This window comes from Chiloscyllium plagiosum, unplaced genomic scaffold, assembly GCF_037043375.1.
Source record: "Chiloscyllium plagiosum isolate Xiang-an unplaced genomic scaffold, Cpla_swu_hap1 HiC_scaffold_3, whole genome shotgun sequence".
In the NCBI taxonomy this organism is placed as follows: domain Eukaryota; kingdom Metazoa; phylum Chordata; class Chondrichthyes; order Orectolobiformes; family Hemiscylliidae; genus Chiloscyllium; species Chiloscyllium plagiosum.
The window spans coordinates 149825991-149845657 of NW_028270141.1; the positions used below are offsets into that span (position 1 = coordinate 149825991).

The 19667-nt window shown below is 49.5% G+C and overlaps 1 protein-coding gene across 1 annotated transcript in view; it reads left to right on the forward strand.

The window, feature by feature from the left end:
- The window catches only part of galnt14 (UDP-N-acetyl-alpha-D-galactosamine:polypeptide N-acetylgalactosaminyltransferase 14 (GalNAc-T14)), a 433271-nt gene that overhangs the window by 276588 nt on the left and 137016 nt on the right, over positions 1 to 19667 (forward strand). Inside the window, exon 12 of the mRNA XM_087984284.1 lies at positions 5105 to 5188. Within this exon, the coding sequence (XP_087840410.1) occupies positions 5105 to 5188 (84 nt within the window). The remainder of the gene's footprint in view (positions 1 to 5104; positions 5189 to 19667) is intronic.

Sequence of the window (19667 nt, forward strand, 5' to 3'; positions counted from 1 at the left end):
GTACAGCTCTGTCTGGGTCAGTGTTTATACTGCAATGTCTGGGTCAGTGTGTTATGCAGCACTGTCTGGGTCAGTGTGTGAAACAGCACTGTCTGTGTCAGTGTGTGATACAGCACTGTCTGTGTCAGTGTATGATACAGCACTGTCTGTGTCAGTGTGTAATATAGCACTGTCTGGGTCAGTGTGTGATACGGCACTGTCTGGGTCATGTGTTATACAGCACTGTCTGTGTTAGTGTATGATACAGCACTGTCTGTGTCAGTGTGTAATATAGCACTGTCTGGGTCAGTGTGTGACACAGCACTGTCTGTGTCAGTGTGTGACACAGCACTGTCTGGGTCAGTGTGTGACACAGCACTGTCTGGGTCAGTGTGTGACACAGCACTGTCTGGGTCAGTGTGTGATACAGCACTGTCTGGGTCATTGTGTGATACAGCATTGTCTGGGTCAGTTTGTGATACAGCACTTTCTGGGTCAGTGTGTGATACAGCACTGTCTGGGTCAGTGTGTGACACTGCACTGTCTGGGTCAGTGTGTGACACTACACTGTCTGGGTCAGTGTGTGATACAGCACTGTCTGGTTCAGTGTGTGATACAGCACTGTCTGGGTCATTGGGTTACACAGCACTGTCTGGGTCAGTATGTAATACAGCACAGTCTGGGTCAGTGTGTGATACAGCACTGTCTGGGTCAGTGTGTGACTCAGCACTGTCTGGGTCAGTATGTGACACTGCACTGTCTGGGTCAGTGTGTGATACAGCACTGTCTGGGTCAGTGTGTGACACTGCACTGTCTGGGTCAGTGTGTGATACAGCACTGTCTGGGTCATTGGGTTATACAGCACAGTCTGGGTCAGTGTGTAATGCAGCACTGTCTGGGCCAGTGTGTTATACAGCACTGTCTGGGTCATTGGGTTATACAGCACAGTCTGGGTCAGTGTGTAATGCAGCACTGTCTGGGCCAGTGTGTTATACAGCACTGTCTGGGTCATTGGGTTATACAGCACAGTCTGGGTCAGTGTGTGATACAGCACTGTCTGGGTCAGTGTGTGACACAGCACTGTCTGGGTCATTGTGTGATACGGCATTGTCTGGGTCAGTGTGTTATACAGCACTGTCTGGGTCAGAGTGTTATTCAGCACTGTCTGGGTCATTGTATGATACGGCATTGTCTGGGTCAGTGTGTGATACAGCACTGTCTGGGTCAGTGTGTGACACAGCACTGTCTGGGTCAGTGTGTGATACAGCACTGTCTGGGTCAGTATGTGATACGGCACTGTCTGGGTCAGTGTGTGATACAGCACTGTCTGGGTCAGTGTGTGATACAGCACTGTCTGGGTCAGTGTGTGATACGGCACTGTCTGGGTCAGTGTGTTAAGCATCACTGGCTGGGTCAGTGTATTATACAGCACTGTCTGGGTCAGTGTGTTATGCTGCACTGTCTGGGTCAGTGTGTTATACAGCACTGTCTGGGTCAGTGTGTTATACAGCATTGTCTGTGTCAGTGTGTTATACAGCACTGTCTGGGTCAGTGAGTTGTACAGCTCTGTCTGGGTCAGTGTTTATACTGCAATGTCTGGGTCAGTGTGTGAAACAGCACTGTCTGTGTCAGTGTGTGATACAGCACTGTCTGTGTCAGTGTATGATACAGCACTGTCTGTGTCAGTGTGTAATATAGCACTGTCTGGGTCAGTGTGTGATACGGCACTGTCTGGGTCATGTGTTATACAGCACTGTCTGTGTCAGTGTATGATACAGCACTGTCTGTGTCAGTGTATGATACAGCACTGTCTGTGTCAGTGTGTAATATAGCACTGTCTGGGTCAGTGTGTGATACAGCACAGTCTGGGTAAGTGTGTGACATAGCACTGTCTGGGTCAGTGTGTGATACAGCACTGTCTGGGTAAGTGTGTGACACAGCACTGTCTGGGTCAGTGTGTGACACAGCACTATCTGTGTCAGTGTGTAATACAGCACAGTCTGGGTCAGTGTGTGATACAACACTGTCTGTGTCAGTGTTAGATACAGCACTGTCTGTGTCAGTGCATCATACAACACTGTCTGGGTCAGTACGTTATGCAGCACTGTCTGGGTCAGTGTGTTATGCAGCACTGTCTGGGTCAGTGTGTTATACAGCACTGTCTGTGTCAGTGTGTGATATGTCACTGTCTGTGTCAGTGTGTTATACAGCACTGTCTGGGTCAGTGAATTGTACAGCACTGTCTGTGTCAGTGTGTGATACAGCACAGTCTGGGTCAGTGTGTTATACAGCACTGTCTGGGTCATTGTGTTATACAGCACTGTCTGGGTCAATGTGTTATACTGCACTGTCTGGGTCAGTGTGTTATACTGCACTGTCAGGGTTAGTGTGTTATGCAGCACTGTCTGGGTCAATGTATTACACAGCACTGTCTGGGTCAGTGTGTTATACAGCGCTGTCTGGGTCAATGTGTTATACGGCAATATCTGTGTCAATGTGTGAAACAGCACTGTCTGTGTCAGTGTGTTATACAGCACAGTCTGGGTCAGTGTGTGACACAGCACTGTCTGGGTCAGTGTGTTATACAGCACTGTCTGGGTCAGTGTGTTATACGGCACTGTCTGGGTCAGTGTGTAATACAGCACAGTCTGGGTCAGTGTGTGATACAGCACTGTCTGGGTCAGTGTGTGACACTGCACAGTCTGGGTCAGTGTGTTATACAGCACTGTCTGGGTCAGTGTGTTATACAGCACTGTCTGGGTCAGTGTGTTATACAGCACTGTCTGGGTCAGTGAGTGGTACAGCACTGTCTGGGTCAGTGTGTGATACAGCACTGTCTGTGTCAGTGTGTGACACAGCACTGTCTGGTTCAGTGTGTGATACAGCACTGTCTGGGTCAGTGTGTGACACAGCACTGTCTGTGTCAGTGTGTGATACAGCACTGTCTGGGTCAGTATGTTATACAGCACTGTCTGGGTCAGTGTGTGATACAGCACTGTCTGGGTCAGTGTGTTATACAGCACTGTCTGGGTCAGTGAGTGGTACAGCACTGTCTGTGTCAGTGTGTGACACAGCACTGTCTGTGTCAGTGTGTGATACAGCACTGTCTGGGTCAGTGTGTAATATAGCACTGTCTGGGTCAGTGTGTGATACAGCACTGTCTGTGTCAGTGTGTGACACAGCACTGTCTGGGTCAGTGTGTGACACAGCACTGTCTGGGTCAGTGTGTAATATAGCACTGTCTGTGTCAGTGTGTGCTACAGCACTGTCTGTGTCAGTGTGTGACACAGCACTGTCTGGGTCAGTGTGTGACACTGCACTGTCTGGGTCAGTGTGTGATACAGCACTGTCTGGGTCAGTGTATGATACATCACAGTCTGGGTCAGTGTGTTATACAGCACAGTCTGGGTCAGTGTGTGCTACAGCACTGTCTGGGTCAGTGTGTGATACAGCACTGTCTGGGTCAGTGTGTGATACAGCACTGTCTGGGTCAGTGTGTGACACAGCACTGTCTGGGTCAGTGTGTGATACAGCACTGTCTGGGTCAGTGTGTGATACAGCACTGTCTGGGTCAGTGTGTGACACAGCACTGTCTGGGTCAGTGTGTGATACATCACTGTCTGGGTCAGTGTGTGATACATCACTGTCTGGGTCAGTGTATGATGCATCACAGTCTGGGTCAGTGTGTGATACAGCACTGTCTGGGTCAGTGTATGATACATCACAGTCTGGGTCAGTGTGTGACACAGCACTGTCTGGGTCAGTGTGTGATACAGCACTGTCTGTGTCAGTGTGTGATACAGCACTGTCTGGGTCAGTGTGTGATACAGCACAGTCTGGGTCAGTGTATGATACATCACAGTCTGGGTCAGTGTGTGACACAGCACTGTCTGGGTCAGTGTGTGACACAGCACTGTCTGGGTCAGTGTGTGATACAGCACTGTCTGGGTCAGTGTGTGATACAGCACTGTCTGTGTCAGTGTGTGATACAGCACAGTCTGGATCAGTGTGTGATACAGCACAGTCTGTGTCAGTCCTGCAGCTCTTTGTGAGACTCTGTGAGGTGCGTTGTGTGTCTCAGCGACAGATAGAATGGAAAGGGACACAGATTCGCAGAGTATCGTGGCCCTTCTGCCCCTTGTACCTCTCTGCTATTCTGTCCCCTCCCTGTTGTTCTGTCATGTAATTCCACCCTCCCCTCTCAGTCTGGTACTCTTTCCTATCCCGAGCTCGCAGTTCAGTTGTTAATCTCGGATTTTATTGTTTTTGTTGATTGCTCATCCTCTGGTGCTATTTGTATTCGAGAAATGTCCACTTGCAGCTTCCTCTGGGGAAAAACCAACCTCTTTTTCTTGAAAGACATCATCCCTCATTCTGAATTCTCCCATTGACAGACAGTCTTTCACCATTTCTGAACAATCAACTTCTCTCAAATTCCTGTCTAAAGCTCAACCCAATATTCCCTGAAACACAAACTGTAATATCAGCTTTGACTGATCCACACACTTGGTTCTAAGTTGTTCTTATCTTGTAGTTTGTCTGTTCTTAATGTTTAATTACATAATGTCTAAAACATCACAGCATTGTCCGAAGCCAGCCTGTCCCCCACACCCTGTTTAAAGCCAAGCTCATCCAAAGTTTTGTATCTTCACTTGTACAGTCACCTTCCCTGCTCTCAACCCAGTGCGACTGGCATCCGGTCAGACAATATCACAGCTTTATCATGTTGCTGCTTAACTTGAATTGCCTCTCCGGCCTTTTCCCTGTTTCTACAACCTCATCCAGTCTCAAAACCTGCCAAGGTATCTGTACCCATTCCAAATAATCATTGGACCTGCTCTGCCCTCCCTTCAGTAACCTGGTCAATAAACTCCAGGACTCCCTCTCTGTCCCTCAGAATCCAACCACATCAGCCAGCTTTCCATCATGCACTGTCAGCTTCTGTTGTTCAGTTCAAACGTGTAATTTGTCACAGCCAGGGTCCATTTTGCTACATGGAAGGAGCTATATAAATGCAGCTGGCAGGTACTTGGGATGTCTCTGAGCTGAAAGGTTTGAGGGAGATTGGGGAAGTGGGTAACGGCTCCTATCCCTGGGTCTCACACGGTCTCCGTTTCCCTTGCAGTGTCCGCAGCAGACTGGAACTGAGGAGGAATCTCAACTGCAAATCCTTCCGATGGTACCTGGAGAACGTATACCCCGATCTCAAGTAGGTTCCTGTTAGGCATGACCGCTATGACAACACACACAGACACGGTGGGGGATCAGCTATTCTGTCATTACAAAAACATACCTTTACAAACTGTCTCTCTGTTCACAGATTCACCACTGAGGAAGATTAACTGTCCAGTGTGTGATACTGAGGCTCACTGCCCAGTGTGTGATACTCAGACTCACTGTCCAGTGTGTGATACTGAGACTCACTGTCCAGTGTCTGATACTGAGACTCACTGTCCAGTGTGTGATACTGAGACTCACTGCCCAGTGTGTGACACTGAGACTCACTGCCCAGTGTGTGATACTGAGACTCACTGTCCAGTGTGTGATACTGAGACTCACTGCCCAGTGTGTGATACTCAGACTCACTGTCCAGTGTGTGATACTGAGACTCACTGTCCAGTGTGTGATACTGAGACTCACTGCCCAGTGTGTGATACTGAGACTCACTGTCCAGTGTGTGATACTGAGACTCACTGCCCAGTGTGTAATACTGAGACTCACTGTCCAGTGTGTGATACTGAGACTCACTGTCCAGTGTGTGATACTGAGACTCACTGTCCAGTGTGTGATACTGAGACTCACTGCCCAGTGTGTAATACTGAGACTCACTGTCCAGTGTGTGATACTGAGACTCACTACCCAGTGTGTGATATTGAGACTCACTGCCCAGTGTGTGATACTGAGACTCACTGCCCAGTGTGTGATACTGAGACTCACTGCCCAGTCTATAATACTGAGGCTCACTGCCCAGTGTGTGATACTGAGACTCACTACCCAGTGTGTGATACTGAGACTCACTGCCCAGTGTGTGATACTGAGACTCACTGCCCAGTGTGTGATACTGAGACTCACTGTCCAGTGTGTGATACTGAGACTCACTGCCCAGTGTGTGATACTGAGACTCACTGCCCAGTGTGTGATACTGAGACTCACTGCCCAGTGTGTGATACTGAGACTCACTGCCCAGTCTATGATACTGAGGCTCACTGTCCAGTGTGTGATACTGAGGCTCACTGCCCAGTGTGTGATACTGAGACTCACTGTCCAGTGTGTGATACTGAGACTAACAGCCCAGTGTGAGATACTGAGACTCACTGTCCAATGTGTGATACTGAGGCTCACTGTCCAGTGTGTGATACTGAGGCGCACTGTTCAGTGTGTGATACTGAGACTCGCTGTCCAATGTGTGATACTGAGAGTCACTGCCCAGTGTGTGATACTGAGACTCACTGTCCAGTGTATGATACTGAGACTCACTGTCCAGTGTATGATACTGAGACTCACTGCCCAGTGTGATACTGAGAATCACTGCCCAGTGTGATACTGAGACTCACTGTCCAATGTGTGATACTGAGAGTCACTGTCCAGTGTGTGATACTGAGACTCACTGTCGAGTGTGAGATACTGAGACTCACTGCGCAGTGTGTGATACTGACACTCACTGTCCAGTGTGAGATACTGAGACTCATTGTCAAGTGTGTGATACAGTAACTCACTGCCCAGTGTGTGATACTGAGACTCACTGTCCAGTGTGAGATACTGAGACTCATTGCACAGTGTGTGATACTGAGAGTCACAGCACAGTGGGTGATACTGAGAGTCACTGCCCAGTGTGTGATACTGAGACTCACTGCCCAGTGTGTAATACTGAGAGTCATTGTCCAGTGTGTGATACTGAGACTCAATGCCCAGTGCGTGATACTGAGACTCACTGCCCAGTGCGTGATACTGAGACTCACTGCCCAGTGTGTGATACTGAGACTCACTGTCCAGTGTGTGATACTGAGACTCACTGTCCAGTGTGTGATACTGAGAGTCACTGCCCAGTGTGTAATACTGAGACTCACTGCCCAGTGTGTGATGCTGAGACTCACTGTCCAGTGTGTGATACAGCGACTCACTGCCCAGTGTGTGATACTGAGACTCACTGCCCAGTGTGTGACACTGAGACTCATTGCCCAGTGTGTGATACTGAGACTCACTATCCAGTGTGCGACACTGAGACTCACTGCCCAGTGTGTGATACTGAGACTCACTGCCCAGTGTGTGATACTGAGAGTCACAGCACAGAGGGTGATACTGAGAGTCACTACCCAGTGTGTGACACTGAGACTCACTGCCCAGTGTGTGATACTGAGACTCACTGCCCAGTGTGTGATACTGAGACTCACTGCCCAGTGTGTAATACTGAGAGTCACTGTCCAGTGTGTAATACTGAGACTCACTGTCCAGTGTGTGATACTGAGACTCAATGCCCAGTGTGTGATACTGTGACACACTGCCCAGTGTGTGAAACTGAGACTCACTGCTCAGTGTGTGAAACTGAGACTCACTGCTCAGTGTGTGATACTGAGACTCACTGTCCAGTGTGTGATACTGAGACTCACTGCCCAGTGTATGATATTGAGACTCACTGCCCAGTGTGTGATACTGAGACTCACTGTCCAGTGTGTGATACTGAGACTCACTGTCCAATGTGTGATACTGAGAGTCACTGCCCAGTGTGTGATACTGAGACTCACTGCCCAGTGTGTGACACTGAGACTTACTGCCCAGTGTGTGATACTGAGACTCACTGCCCATGTGAAATCCTGAGACTCACTGCCCAGTGTGTGATACTGAGACTCACCGTCCAGTGTATAATACTGCGTGTCATTGCCCAGTGTGTGATACTGAGGCTCACTGTCCAGTGTGTGATACTGAGACTCACTGTCCAATGTGTGATACTGAGACTCACTGTCCAGTGTGTGATACTGAGACTCACTGTCGAGTGTGAGATACTGAGACTCACTGCAAAGTGTGTGATACTGAGACTCACTGTCCAGTGTGAGATACTGAGACACATTGCCCAGTGTGTGATACAGTAACTCACTGCCCAGTGTGAGATACTGAGACGCACTGCCCAGTGTGAGATACTGAGACTCACTGCCCAGTGTGTGATACTGAGACTAACAGCCCAGTGTGAGATACTGAGACTCACTGTCCAATGTGTGATACTGAGGCTCACTGTCCAGTGTGTGATACTGAGGCGCACTGTTCAGTGTGTGATACTGAGACTCGCTGTCCAATGTGTGATACTGAGAGTCACTGCCCAGTGTGTGATACTGAGACTCACTGTCCAGTGTATGATACTGAGACTCACTGTCCAGTGTATGATACTGAGACTCACTGCCCAGTGTGATACTGAGAATCACTGTCCAGTCTGTCATACTGTGACTCACTGCCCAGTGTGTACTACTGAGTCTCACTGCCCAGTGTGAGATACTGAGACTCACTGCCCACTGTGTGATACTGAGAGTCACTCTCCAGTGTGTGATATTGTGACTCACTGCCCAGTGTGTGATACTGAGACTCACTGTCCAGTGCGTGATACTGAGAGACACTGCCCAGTGTGTGATAGTGAGAGTCACTGCCCAGTATGTCATACTGTGACTCACTGCCCAGTGTGTGATACTGAGACTCACTGTCCAGTCTGTCATACTGTGACTCACTGCCCAATGTGTACTACTGAGTCTCACTGCCCAGTGTGAGATACTGACACACTGCCCACTGTGTGATACTCAGACTCAGTGCCCTGTGTGTGATACTGAGACTCACTGCACAGTGTGTGATACTGAGAGACACTGCCCAGTGTGTAATGCTGTGTCATTGCCCAGTGTGCGATAATGAGAGTCATTGTCCAGTGTGTGATACTGAGACTCACTGCCCAGTGTGTGATACTGTGACTCACTGCCCAGTGTGTGATACTGAGACTCACTGTCCAGTGCGTGATACTGAGAGTCACTGTCCAGTATGTGATACTGAGACTCACTGCCCAGTTTGTAATCCTGAGACTCACTGTCCAGTGTGTGATACTGAGACTCACTGTCCAGTGCGTGATACTGAGAGTCACTGTCCAGTATGTGATACTGAGACTCACTGCCCAGTGTGTAATCCTGAGACTCACTGTCCAGTGTGTGATACTGAGACTCACTGTCCAGTGTGATACTGAGAGTCACTGTCCAGTGTGTGATACTGAGACTCACTGTCCAGTCTATGATACTGAGACTCACTGCCCAGTGTGTAATCCTGAGACTCACTGTCCAGTGTGTGATACTGAGAGTCACTGTCCAGTGTGTGAGACTGAGACTCACTGTCCAGTCTATGATACTCAGACTCAGTGCCCTGTGTGTGATACTGAGAGTCACTGACCAGTGTGTGATACTGAGACTCACTGCCCAGGGTGTGATACTGAGAGTCACTGTCCAGTGTGTGATACTGAGACTCACTGCCCAGTGTGCGATACTGAGAGTCATTGTCCAGTGTGTACTACTGAGTCTCACTGCCCAGTGTGAGATACTGACACACTGCCCACTGTGTGATACTCAGACTCAGTGCCCTGTGTGTGATACTGAGACTCACTGCACAGTGTGTGATACTGAGAGACACTGCCCAGTGTGTAATGCTGTGTCATTGCCCAGTGTGCGATACTGAGAGTCATTGTCCAGTGTGTGATACTGAGACTCACTGCCCAGTGTGTGATACTGAGAGACACTGCCCAGTGTGTGATATTGAGTCTCACTTCCCAGTGTGTGATACTGCGACTCACTGCCCAGTGTGTGATACTGAGACTCACTGTCCAGTGTGAGAAACTGTGACTCACTACCCAGTGTGTGATACTGAGACTCACTACCCAGTGTGAGAAACTGTGACTCACTGCTCAGTGTGTGATACTGAGACTCACTGTCCAGTCTAAGATACTGAGGCTCACTCTCCAGTGTGTGATATTGGGACTCACTGCCCAGTGTGTGATGCAGAGACTCACTGACCGGTGTGTGATACTGAGAGTCACTGCCCAGTGTGAGATACTGAGAGTCACTGCCCAGTGTGTGATATTGGGACTCACTGCCCAGTGTGTGATGCAGAGACTCACTGTCCAGTGTATGATACTGAGACTCACTCTCCAGTGTGTGATATTGGGACTCACTGCCCAGTGTGTGATACTGAGACTCACTGTCCAGTGTATGATACTGAGACTCACTCTCCAGTGTGTGATATTGGGACTCACTGCCCAGTGTGTGATGCAGAGACTCACTGCCCGGTGTGTAATACTGAGAGTCACTGCCCAGTGTGAGATACTGAGAGTCACTGCCCAGTGTGTGATACTGAGACTAACTGCCCAGTGTGTGATACTGAGACTCACTGTCCAGTGTGTGATACTGAGACTAACTGCCCAGTGTGTGATACTGAGACTCACTGTCCATTGTGTGATACTGAGACTCACTGCCCAGTGTGTGATACTGAGAGACACTTTCCAGTGTGTGATCCTGTGACTCACTGTCCAATCTGTCTTACTGTGACTCACTGCCCAGTGTGTACTACTGGGTCTCACTGCCCAGTGTGAGATACTGACACACTGTCCACTGTGTGACACTGAGACTCACTGCCCAGTGTGTGATGCTGAGACTCACTGCCCAGTGTGTGATACTGAGAGACACAGCCCAGTGTGTGATATTGAGTCTCACTGCCCAGTGTGTGATACTGAGACTCACTGTCTAGTGGGTGATACTGAGACTCACTGTCCAGCGTGTGATGCTGTGACTCACTGCCCAGTGTGTGATACTGAGACTCACTGTCCAGTGTGAGATACTGAGACTCACTGCCCAGTGTGAGATACTGAGAGACACTTTCCAGTGTGTGATACTGAGACTCACTGCCCAGTGTGTGATACTGAGAGTCACTGTCCAGTGTGTGATACTGAGACTCACTGTCCAGTGTGTACTACTGAGTCTCACTGCCCAGTGCGTGATACTGAGAGACACTGCCCAGTGTGTGATACTGAGAGTCACTGCCCAGTATGAAATACTGAGAGTTACTGTCCAGTGTGTGATACTGAGACTCACTGTCCAGTGTGTGATACTGAGAGTCACTGTCCAGTATGTGATACTGAGACTCACTGCCCAGTGTGTAATCCTGTGAGTCACTGTCCAGTGTGTGATACTGAGACTCACTGTCCAATGTGTGATACTGAGAGACACGGCCCAGTGTGTGATATTGAGTCTCACTGTCCAGTCTATGATACTGAGAGTCATTGTCCAGTGTGTGATACTGAGTCTCACTGCCCAGTGTGAGATACTGACACACTGCCCAGTGTGTGATACTGTGACGCACTGCCCAGTGTGTGATACTGTGACGCACTGCCCAGTGTGTGATACTGAGCGTCACTGCCCAGTGTGTGATACTGAGAGACACTGCCCAGTGTGTGATACAGAGACTCACTGCCCAGTGTGTGATACTGAGACGCACTGCCCAGTGTGTGATACTGTGACGCACTGCCCAGTGTGTGAAACTGTGACGCATTGCCCAGTGTGTGATACTGAGAGTCACTGTCCAGTGTGTGATACTGAGAGTCACTGCCTTGTTTGTGATACTGAGACTCACTACCCAGTGTGTGATACTGATACTCACTGCCCAGTGTGAGAAACTGTGACTCACTGCCCAGTGTGTGATACTGAGACTCACTACCCAGTGTGTGATACTGAGACTCACTGCCCAGTGTGTGATACTGAGTCTCACTGCGCAGTGTGTGATACTGAGAGACACTTTCCAGTGTGTGATACTGAGAGACACTTTCCAGTGTGTGATACTGAGACTCACTGCCCAGTGAGATACTGAGAGTCACTGTCCAGTGTGTGATACTGAGTGTCACTGTCCAGTGTGTGATACTGAGACTCACTGTCCAGTCTGTCATACTGTGACTCACTGCCCAGTGTGTACTACTGAGTCTCACTGCCCAGTGTGAGATACTGACACACTGCCCACTGTGTGATACTCAGACTCAGTGCCCTGTGTGTGATACTGAGACTCACTGCACAGTGTGTGATACTGAGAGACACTGCCCAGTGTGTAATGCTGTGTCATTGCCCAGTGTGCGATACTGAGAGTCATTGTCCAGTGTGTGATACTGAGACTCACTGCCCAGTGTGTGATACTGAGAGACACTTTCCAGTGTGTGATCCTGTGACTCACCGTCCAATCTGTCATACTGTGACTCACTGCCCAGTGTGTACTACTGGGTCTCACTGCCCAGTGTGAGATACTGACACACTGTCCACTGTGTGACACTGAGACTCACTGCCCAGTGTGTGATGCTGAGACTCACTGCCCAGTTTGTGATACTGAGAGACACAGCCCAGTGTGTGATATTGAGTCTCACTGCCCAGTGTGTGATACTGAGACTCACTGTCTAGTGGGTGATTCTGAGACTCACTGTCCAGCGTGTGATGCTGTGACTCACTGCCCAGTGTGTGATACTGAGACTCACTGTCCAGTGTGAGATACTGAGACTCACTGCCCAGTGTGAGATACTGAGAGACACTTTCCAGTGTGTGATACTGAGACTCACTGCCCAGTGTGTGATACTGAGAGTCACTGTCCAGTGTGTGATACTGAGACTCACTGTCCAGTGTGTACTACTGAGTCTCACTGCCCAGTGCGTGATACTGAGAGACACTGCCCAGTGTGTGATACTGAGAGTCACTGCCCAGTATGAAATACTGAGAGTTACTGTCCAGTGTGTGATACTGAGACTCACTGTCCAGTGTGTGATACTGAGAGTCACTGTCCAGTATGTGATACTGAGACTCACTGCCCAGTGTGTAATCCTGTGAGTCACTGTCCAGTGTGTGATACTGAGACTCACTGTCCAATGTGTGATACTGAGAGACACGGCCCAGTGTGTGATATTGAGTCTCACTGTCCAGTCTATGATACTGAGAGTCATTGTCCAGTGTGTGATACTGAGTCTCACTGCCCAGTGTGAGATACTGACACACTGCCCAGTGTGTGATACTGTGACGCACTGCCCAGTGTGTGATACTGTGACGCACTGCCCAGTGTGTGATACTGAGACTCACTGCCCTGTGTGTGATACTGAGAGTCACTGACCAGTGTGTGATACTGAGACTCACTGCCCAGTGTGTGATACTGAGAGTCACTGTCCAGTGTGTGATACTGAGACTCACTGCCCAGTGTGTGATACTGAGAGACACTGCCCAGTGTGTGATATTGAGTCTCACTTCCCAGTGTGTGATACTGCGACTCACTGCCCAGTGTGTGATACTGAGACTCACTGTCCAGTGTGAGAAACTGTGACTCACTACCCAGTGTGTGATACTGAGACTCACTGCCCAGTGTGAGAAACTGTGACTCACTGCTCAGTGTGTGATACTGAGACTCACTGTCCAGTCTAAGATACTGAGGCTCACTGTCCAGTGTATGATACTGAGACTCACTCTCCAGTGTGTGATATTGGGACTCACTGCCCAGTGTGTGATGCAGAGACTCACTGACCGGTGTGTAATACTGAGAGTCACTGCCCAGTGTGAGATACTGAGAGTCACTGCCCAGTGTGTGATATTGGGACTCACTGCCCAGTGTGTGATGCAGAGACTCACTGTCCAGTGTATGATACTGAGACTCACTCTCCAGTGTGTGATATTGGGACTCACTGCCCAGTGTGTGATACTGAGACTCACTGTCCAGTGTATGATACTGAGACTCACTCTCCAGTGTGTGATATTGGGACTCACTGCCCAGTATGTGATGCAGAGACTCACTGCCCGGTGTGTAATACTGAGAGTCACTGCCCAGTGTGAGATACTGAGAGTCACTGCCCAGTGTGTGATACTGAGACTAACTGCCCAGTGTGTGATACTGAGACTCACTGTCCAGTGTGTGATACTGAGACTAACTGCCCAGTGTGTGATACTGAGACTCACTGTCCATTGTGTGATACTGAGACTCACTGCCCAGTGTGTGATACTGAGAGACACTTTCCAGTGTGTGATCCTGTGACTCACTGTCCAATCTGTCATACTGTGACTCACTGCCCAGTGTGTACTACTGGGTCTCACTGCCCAGTGTGAGATACTGACACACTGTCCACTGTGTGACACTGAGACTCACTGCCCAGTGTGTGATGCTGAGACTCACTGCCCAGTTTGTGATACTGAGAGACACAGCCCAGTGTGTGATATTGAGTCTCACTGCCCAGTGTGTGATACTGAGACTCACTGTCTAGTGGGTGATACTGAGACTCACTGTCCAGCGTGTGATGCTGTGACTCACTGCCCAGTGTGTGATACTGAGACTCACTGTCCAGTGTGAGATACTGAGACTCACTGCCCAGTGTGAGATACTGAGAGACACTTTCCAGTGTGTGATACTGAGACTCACTGCCCAGTGTGTGATACTGAGAGTCACTGTCCAGTGCGTGATACTGAGACTCACTGTCCAGTGTGTACTACTGAGTCTCACTGCCCAGTGCGTGATACTGAGAGACACTGCCCAGTGTGTGATACTGAGAGTCACTGCCCAGTATGAAATACTGAGAGTTACTGTCCAGTGTGTGATACTGAGACTCACTGTCCAGTGTGTGATACTGAGAGTCACTGTCCAGTATGTGATACTGAGACTCACTGCCCAGTGTGTAATCCTGTGAGTCACTGTCCAGTGTGTGATACTGAGACTCACTGTCCAATGTGTGATACTGAGAGACACGGCCCAGTGTGTGATATTGAGTCTCACTGTCCAGTCTATGATACTGAGAGTCATTGTCCAGTGTGTGATACTGAGTCTCACTGCCCAGTGTGAGATACTGACACACTGCCCAGTGTGTGATACTGTGACGCACTGCCCAGTGTGTGATACTGTGACGCACTGCCCAGTGTGTGATACTGAGAGTCACTGCCCAGTGTGTGATACTGAGAGACACTGCCCAGTGTGTGATACAGAGACTCACTGCCCAGTGTGTGATACTGAGACGCACTGCCCAGTGTGTGATACTGTGACGCACTGCCCAGTGTGTGATACTGTGACGCACTGCCCAGTGTGTGATACTGAGAGTCACTGTCCAGTGTGTGATACTGAGAGTCACTGCCTTGTTTGTGATACTGAGACTCACTACCCAGTGTGTGATACTGATACTCACTGCCCAGTGTGAGAAACTGTGACTCACTGCCCAGTGTGTGATACTGAGACTCACTACCCAGTGTGTGATACTGAGACTCACTGCCCAGTGTGTGATACTGAGTCTCACTGCGCAGTGTGTGATACTGAGAGACACTTTCCAGTGTGTGATACTGAGAGACACTTTCCAGTGTGTGATACTGAGACTCACTGCCCAGTGTGAGATACTGAGAGTCACTGTCCAGTGTGTGATACTGAGTGTCACTGTCCAGTGTGTGATACTGAGACTCACTGTCCAGTCTGTCATACTGTGACTCACTGCCCAGTGTGAGATACTGACACACTGCCCACTGTGTGATACTCAGACTCAGTGCCCTGTGTGTGATACTGAGACTCACTGCACAGTGTGTGATACTGAGAGACACTGCCCAGTGTGTAATGCTGTGTCATTGCCCAGTGTGCGATACTGAGAGTCATTGTCCAGTGTGTGATGCTGAGACTCACTGCCCAGTGTGTGATACTGAGAGACACTTTCCAGAGTGTGATCCTGTGACTCACTGTCCAATCTGTCATACTGTGACTCACTGCCCAGTGTGTACTACTGGGTCTCACTGCCCAGTGTGAGATACTGACACACTGTCCACTGTGTGACACTGAGACTCACTGCCCAGTGTGTGATGCTGAGACTCACTGCCCAGTTTGTGATACTGAGAGACACAGCCCAGTGTGTGATATTGAGTCTCACTGCCCAGTGTGTGATACTGAGACTCACTGTCTAGTGGGTGATACTGAGACTCACTGTCCAGCGTGTGATGCTGTGACTCACTGTCCAGTGTGAGATACTGAGACTCACTGTCCAGTGTGAGATACTGAGACTCACTGCCCAGTGTGAGATACTGAGAGACACTTTCCCGTGTGTGATACTGAGACTCACTGCCCAGTGTGTGATACTGAGAGTCATTGTCCAGTGTGTGATACTGAGACTCACTGCCCAGTGTGTGATACTGAGAGACACTGCCCAGTGTGTGATATTGAGTCTCACTTCCCAGTGTGTGATACTGCGACTCACTGCCCAGTGTGTGATACTGAGACTCACTGTCCAGTGTGAGAAACTGTGACTCACTACCCAGTGTGTGATACTGAGACTCACTGCCCAGTGTGAGAAACTGTGACTCACTGCTCAGTGTGTGATACTGAGACTCACTGTCCAGTCTAAGATACTGAGGCTCACTGTCCAGTGTATGATACTGAGACTCACTCTCCAGTGTGTGATATTGGGACTCACTGCCCAGTGTGTGATGCAGAGACTCACTGACCGGTGTGTAATACTGAGAGTCACTGCCCAGTGTGAGATACTGAGAGTCACTGCCCAGTGTGTGATATTGGGACTCACTGCCCAGTGTGTGATGCAGAGACTCACTGTCCAGTGTATGATACTGAGACTCACTCTCCAGTGTGTGATATTGGGACTCACTGCCCAGTGTGTGATACTGAGACTCACTGTCCAGTGTATGATACTGAGACTCACTCTCCAGTGTGTGATATTGGGACTCACTGCCCAGTATGTGATGCAGAGACTCACTGCCCGGTGTGTAATACTGAGAGTCACTGCCCAGTGTGAGATACTGAGAGTCACTGCCCAGTGTGTGATACTGAGACTAACTGCCCAGTGTGTGATACTGAGACTCACTGTCCAGTGTGTGATACTGAGACTAACTGCCCAGTGTGTGATACTGAGACTCACTGTCCATTGTGTGATACTGAGACTCACTGCCCAGTGTGTGATACTGAGAGACACTTTCCAGTGTGTGATCCTGTGACTCACTGTCCAATCTGTCATACTGTGACTCACTGCCCAGTGTGTACTACTGGGTCTCACTGCCCAGTGTGTGATACTGTGACGCACTGCCCAGTGTGTGATACTGAGAGTCACTGTCCAGTGTGTGATACTGAGAGTCACTGCCTTGTTTGTGATACTGAGACTCACTACCCAGTGTGTGATACTGATACTCACTGCCCAGTGTGAGAAACTGTGACTCACTGCCCAGTGTGTGATACTGAGACTCACTACCCAGTGTGTGATACTGAGACTCACTGCCCAGTGTGTGATACTGAGTCTCACTGCGCAGTGTGTGATACTGAGAGACACTTTCCAGTGTGTGATACTGAGAGACACTTTCCAGTGTGTGATACTGAGACTCACTGCCCAGTGAGATACTGAGAGTCACTGTCCAGTGTGTGATACTGAGTGTCACTGTCCAGTGTGTGATACTGAGACTCACTGCCCAGTGTGAGATACTGAGAGTCACTGTCCAGTGTGTGATACTGAGTGTCACTGTCCAGTGTGTGATACTGAGACTCACTGTCCAGTGTGTACTACTGAGTCTCACTGCCCAGTGTGAGATACTGACACACTGCCCACTGTGTGATACTCAGACTCAGTGCCCTGTGTGTGATACTGAGACTCACTGCCCAGTGTGAGATACTGAGAGTCACTGTCCAGTGTGTGATACTGAGTGTCACTGTCCAGTGTGTGATACTGTGACTCACTGCCCAGTGTGTACTACTGAGTCTCACTGCCCAGTGTGAGATACTGACACACTGCCCACTGTGTGATACTCAGACTCAGTGCCCTGTGTGTGATACTGAGACTCACTGCACAGTGTGTGATACTGAGAGACACTGCCCAGTGTGTAATGCTGTGTCATTGCCCAGTGTGCGATACTGAGAGTCATTGTCCAGTGTGTGATGCTGAGACTCACTGCCCAGTGTGTGATACTGAGAGACACTGCCCAGTGTGTGATATTGCGTCTCACTGCCCAGTGTGTGATACTGAGACTCACTGCCCAGTGTGTGATACTGCGACTCACTGCCCAGTGTGTGATATTGCGTCTCACTGCCCAGTGTGAGAAACTGTGACTCACTGCTCCGTGTGTGATACTGAGACTCACTGTCCAGTTTAAGATACTGAGGCTCACTGTCCAGTGTATGATACCGAGACTCACTCTCCAGTGTGTGATATTGGGACTCACTGCCCAGTGTGTGATGCAGAGACTCACTGCCCGGTGTGTAATACTGAGAGTCACTGCCCAGTGTGAGATACTGAGAGTCACTGCCCAGTGTGTGATACTGAGACTAACTGCCCAGTGTGTGATACTGAGACTCACTGTCCAGTCTGTCATACTGTGACTCACTGCCCAGTGTGTAATACTGAGTCTCACTGCCCAGTGTGAGATACTGACACACTGTCCACTGTGTGATACTCAGACTCACTGCCCACTGTGTGATACTCAGACTCACTGCCCAGTGTGTGATACTGAGACTCACTGCCCCGTGTGTGATGCTCAGACTCACTGCCCAGTTTGTGATACTGAGAGACACAGCCCAGTGTGTGATATTGAGTCTCACTGCCCAGTGTGTGATACTGAGACTCACTGTCTAGTGGGTGATACTGAGACTCACTGTCCAGTGTGAGATACTGAGAGACACTGTCCAGTGTGTGATGCTGAGACTCACTGCCCAGTTTGTGATACTGAGAGACACAGCCCAGTGTGTGATATTGAGTCTCACTGCCCAGTATGTGATGCTGTGACTCACTGCCCAGTGTGTGATACTGAGACTCACTGTCCAGTGTGAGATACTGAGACTCACTGCCCAGTGTGAGATACTGAGAGACACTTTCCAGTGTGTGATACTGAGACTCACTGCCCAGTGTGTGATACTGAGAGTCACTGTCCAGTGTGTGATACTGAGACTCACTGTCCAGTCTGTCATACTGTGACTCACTGCCCAGTGTGTACTACTGAGTCTCACTGCCCAGTGCGAGATACTGAGACTCACTGCCCAGTGTGTGATACTGCGACTCACTGCCCAGTGTGTAATACTGAGAGTCACTCTCCAGTGTGTGATATTGTGACTCACTGCCCAGTGTGTGATACTGAGACTCACTGTCCAGTGCGTGATACTGAGCGACACTGCCCAGTGTGAGATACTGAGACTCACTGTCCAGTCTGTCATACTGTGACTCACTGCCCAGTGTGTACTACTGAGTCTCACTGCCCAGTGTGAGATACTGACACACTGCCCACTGTGTGATACTCAGACTCAGTGCCCTGTGTGTGATACTGAGACTCACTGCGCAGTGTGTGATACTGAGAGACACTGCCCAGTGTGTAATGCTGTGTCATTGCCCAGTGTGCGATAATGAGAGTCATTGTCCAGTGTGTGATACTGAGACTCACTGCCCAGTGTGTGATACTGAGACTCACTGCCCAGTGTGTGATACTGAGACTCACTGCCCAGTTTGTAATCCTGAGACTCACTGTCCAGTGTGTGATACTGAGACTCACTGTCCAGTGTGTGATACTGAGAGTCACTGTCCAGTATGTGATACTGAGACTCACTGCCCAGTGTGTAATCCTGAGACTCACTGTCCAGTGTGCGATACTGAGACTCACTGTCCAGTGTGTGATACTGAGAGTCACTGTCCAGTGTGTGATACTGAGACTCACTGCCCAGTG